This window comes from Seriola lalandi, unplaced genomic scaffold (assembly GCF_002814215.2).
Source record: "Seriola lalandi dorsalis isolate HSWRI2012SDOR001 ecotype SW California unplaced genomic scaffold, Sedor1 jcf7180002002229, whole genome shotgun sequence".
Classification (NCBI taxonomy): Eukaryota; Metazoa; Chordata; class Actinopteri; order Carangiformes; family Carangidae; genus Seriola; species Seriola lalandi.
In genome coordinates, this window is record NW_019472885.1 from 1 (window position 1) to 1,690 (window position 1,690).

General features: G+C 41.2%; 1 protein-coding gene across 2 annotated transcripts; it reads right to left on the reverse strand.

Annotated features, from left to right (window-relative positions):
* Nucleotides 1-1,527, reverse strand: LOC111665392 (myosin phosphatase Rho-interacting protein-like). 2 transcript variants are annotated; one of them, XM_023420383.2, is made up of 6 exons: nt 1,336-1,527; nt 1,145-1,252; nt 971-1,057; nt 700-862; nt 340-425; nt 1-62 (listed from the first exon to the last, which is right to left on the reverse strand). In XM_023420383.2, exons 1-6 carry the CDS (start codon nt 1,513-1,515, stop codon nt 30-32), a joined length of 657 nt encoding a protein of 218 aa, XP_023276151.2. In that variant the 5' UTR covers nt 1,516-1,527; the 3' UTR covers nt 1-29. The 2 variants fall into 2 exon arrangements, with proteins under 2 accessions (XP_023276151.2, XP_087033060.1); XM_087176934.1 differs by lacking the exon at nt 1-62 and having other exon boundaries at nt 69-425.
* Nucleotides 1,528-1,690: the final 163 nt, after the last annotated feature.

Genomic DNA, 1,690 nt, shown 5'->3' on the forward strand with positions numbered 1-1,690 from the left:
GGGGGGTAAATCACCCCACAATGGGAGTGTCAGCTATCCCATGAGACCTGTTCAGTGACAGACTGATGGACAAAACAAGACAGATGACAAACTTATGGGACAAGAGACTTTCAGTGACAATGTCCTGACCAGCTAACTCTGGAACACATTTCTACAGTAGGTGGTGGCTGAGTTGCAACAATTAACACTGATAAAGTCTGCTCAACACGACCCTGAAACACCACCTCACACAGCAAACTGGAACTGTAGCTTCAGAGTGTGTGGGTTTGGATCTGAGATAAAAACGCTGGTAATTAGGGAAAGAAACAGGGAAACGATTTCATTAAATCTGACACTCACCTTTGACCTTATGCCTCTTAATTGCTTGGAGGTTGTTGATTGTTCTTTTTTAATAAAATCTGGATTACTTTTTGATTTCATGATATCTGAAAACACAATGAAGGCATGTCATTATTATCATGAACATCAGGTAGCATAATAGCATCAGAAGTGTAATTTTCCAAGCCCTTGAACTGATACAAATCCAATCTAACAGCTACTCTGGTTATGCTTTTTGACATATGTTACCCGAGTTGCTTCATAACATCACTCTTGAATGGTCACATTACTGACAAAAATCTTTGGCATTGCAAATAAGATTTAGGTTAATTCAACTCATTCAGGGTTTAATAATAAGAAAACTGAACCTGTTCTACTTACCGTATCCAGACGTGACTGTTCCATCGACAGTCCTCTCGCCTAAAGCTTCTGTGGCGATGAGCAGTTTCTCCTTCAGTTTGGTGATGTCACAGTCAGCCTTTGCTTTCACAATACTGAGCTCTGTATATATGTCCTTATATTTGTCTGTGGCATATTTCTTGTCCTGGGACAAGAAATCAATGATACATCCTCAGTTTTTGTTTTATTTTGTTAAAAGTCATAAAGTAGTACGGGTACATACCTTCAATAAATTACCATTTTCTTTGCTTACCCTTAAAGCAGACTGCAGTTCATCTTTCAAAGAGTGGATTTCCTGTTTAAGGTACTGGATCTCTGACTCCTTAATTCTCAGCAACACCTACGTCATGGAGACAGACACTCATAAGATTAAAGAGTAACTCATCAGTATGTGTGTGCGTTTTTTGCATGTTGCATGTTTATTTACCTCCAGTTCATACACATCTTTGCCCTGGGTGAGTGGTGACATCGCCGTTTCTCCGCTGAAACAGGATCGCATCCGAATGATCTCTGCACTCAGTCTGTTATTTAATTCCTGCAGGAAAGAAGAAAGTTGTGCTGTACTTCTATGGACAGAAATGTATTTGTATGTACATGTGCATGTATGTGCATTCAAACCTGGTTGTGAGCATTTAGCTCCTGGTTCTCTCTCTGACACTGCCTGAGGGCCTGCCTCTCGGCCTCCAGCGCCTGGGCCAGGTGAGCGTTCTCCAGACATTTCTGAGAATACTGCTCTGACAACACCTCCAGTTCTCTCTGGATGGACTGCAGCTCCTCCCTAGATAGACACATCATCATATGATCAACTGGAGCTCTCTGCTGATGTTTACCAAATATGTTTGAGTTTTTCCCAGAGAAAAGAGAGTGGATCCTTTTCATCATGATAGCGATTTTCCCAAAGACCAAAGTTTAACTGCAACACAGACTCAACATACTGTATGGATTCTTTGACCATCCCACCTGAGCCATAAAT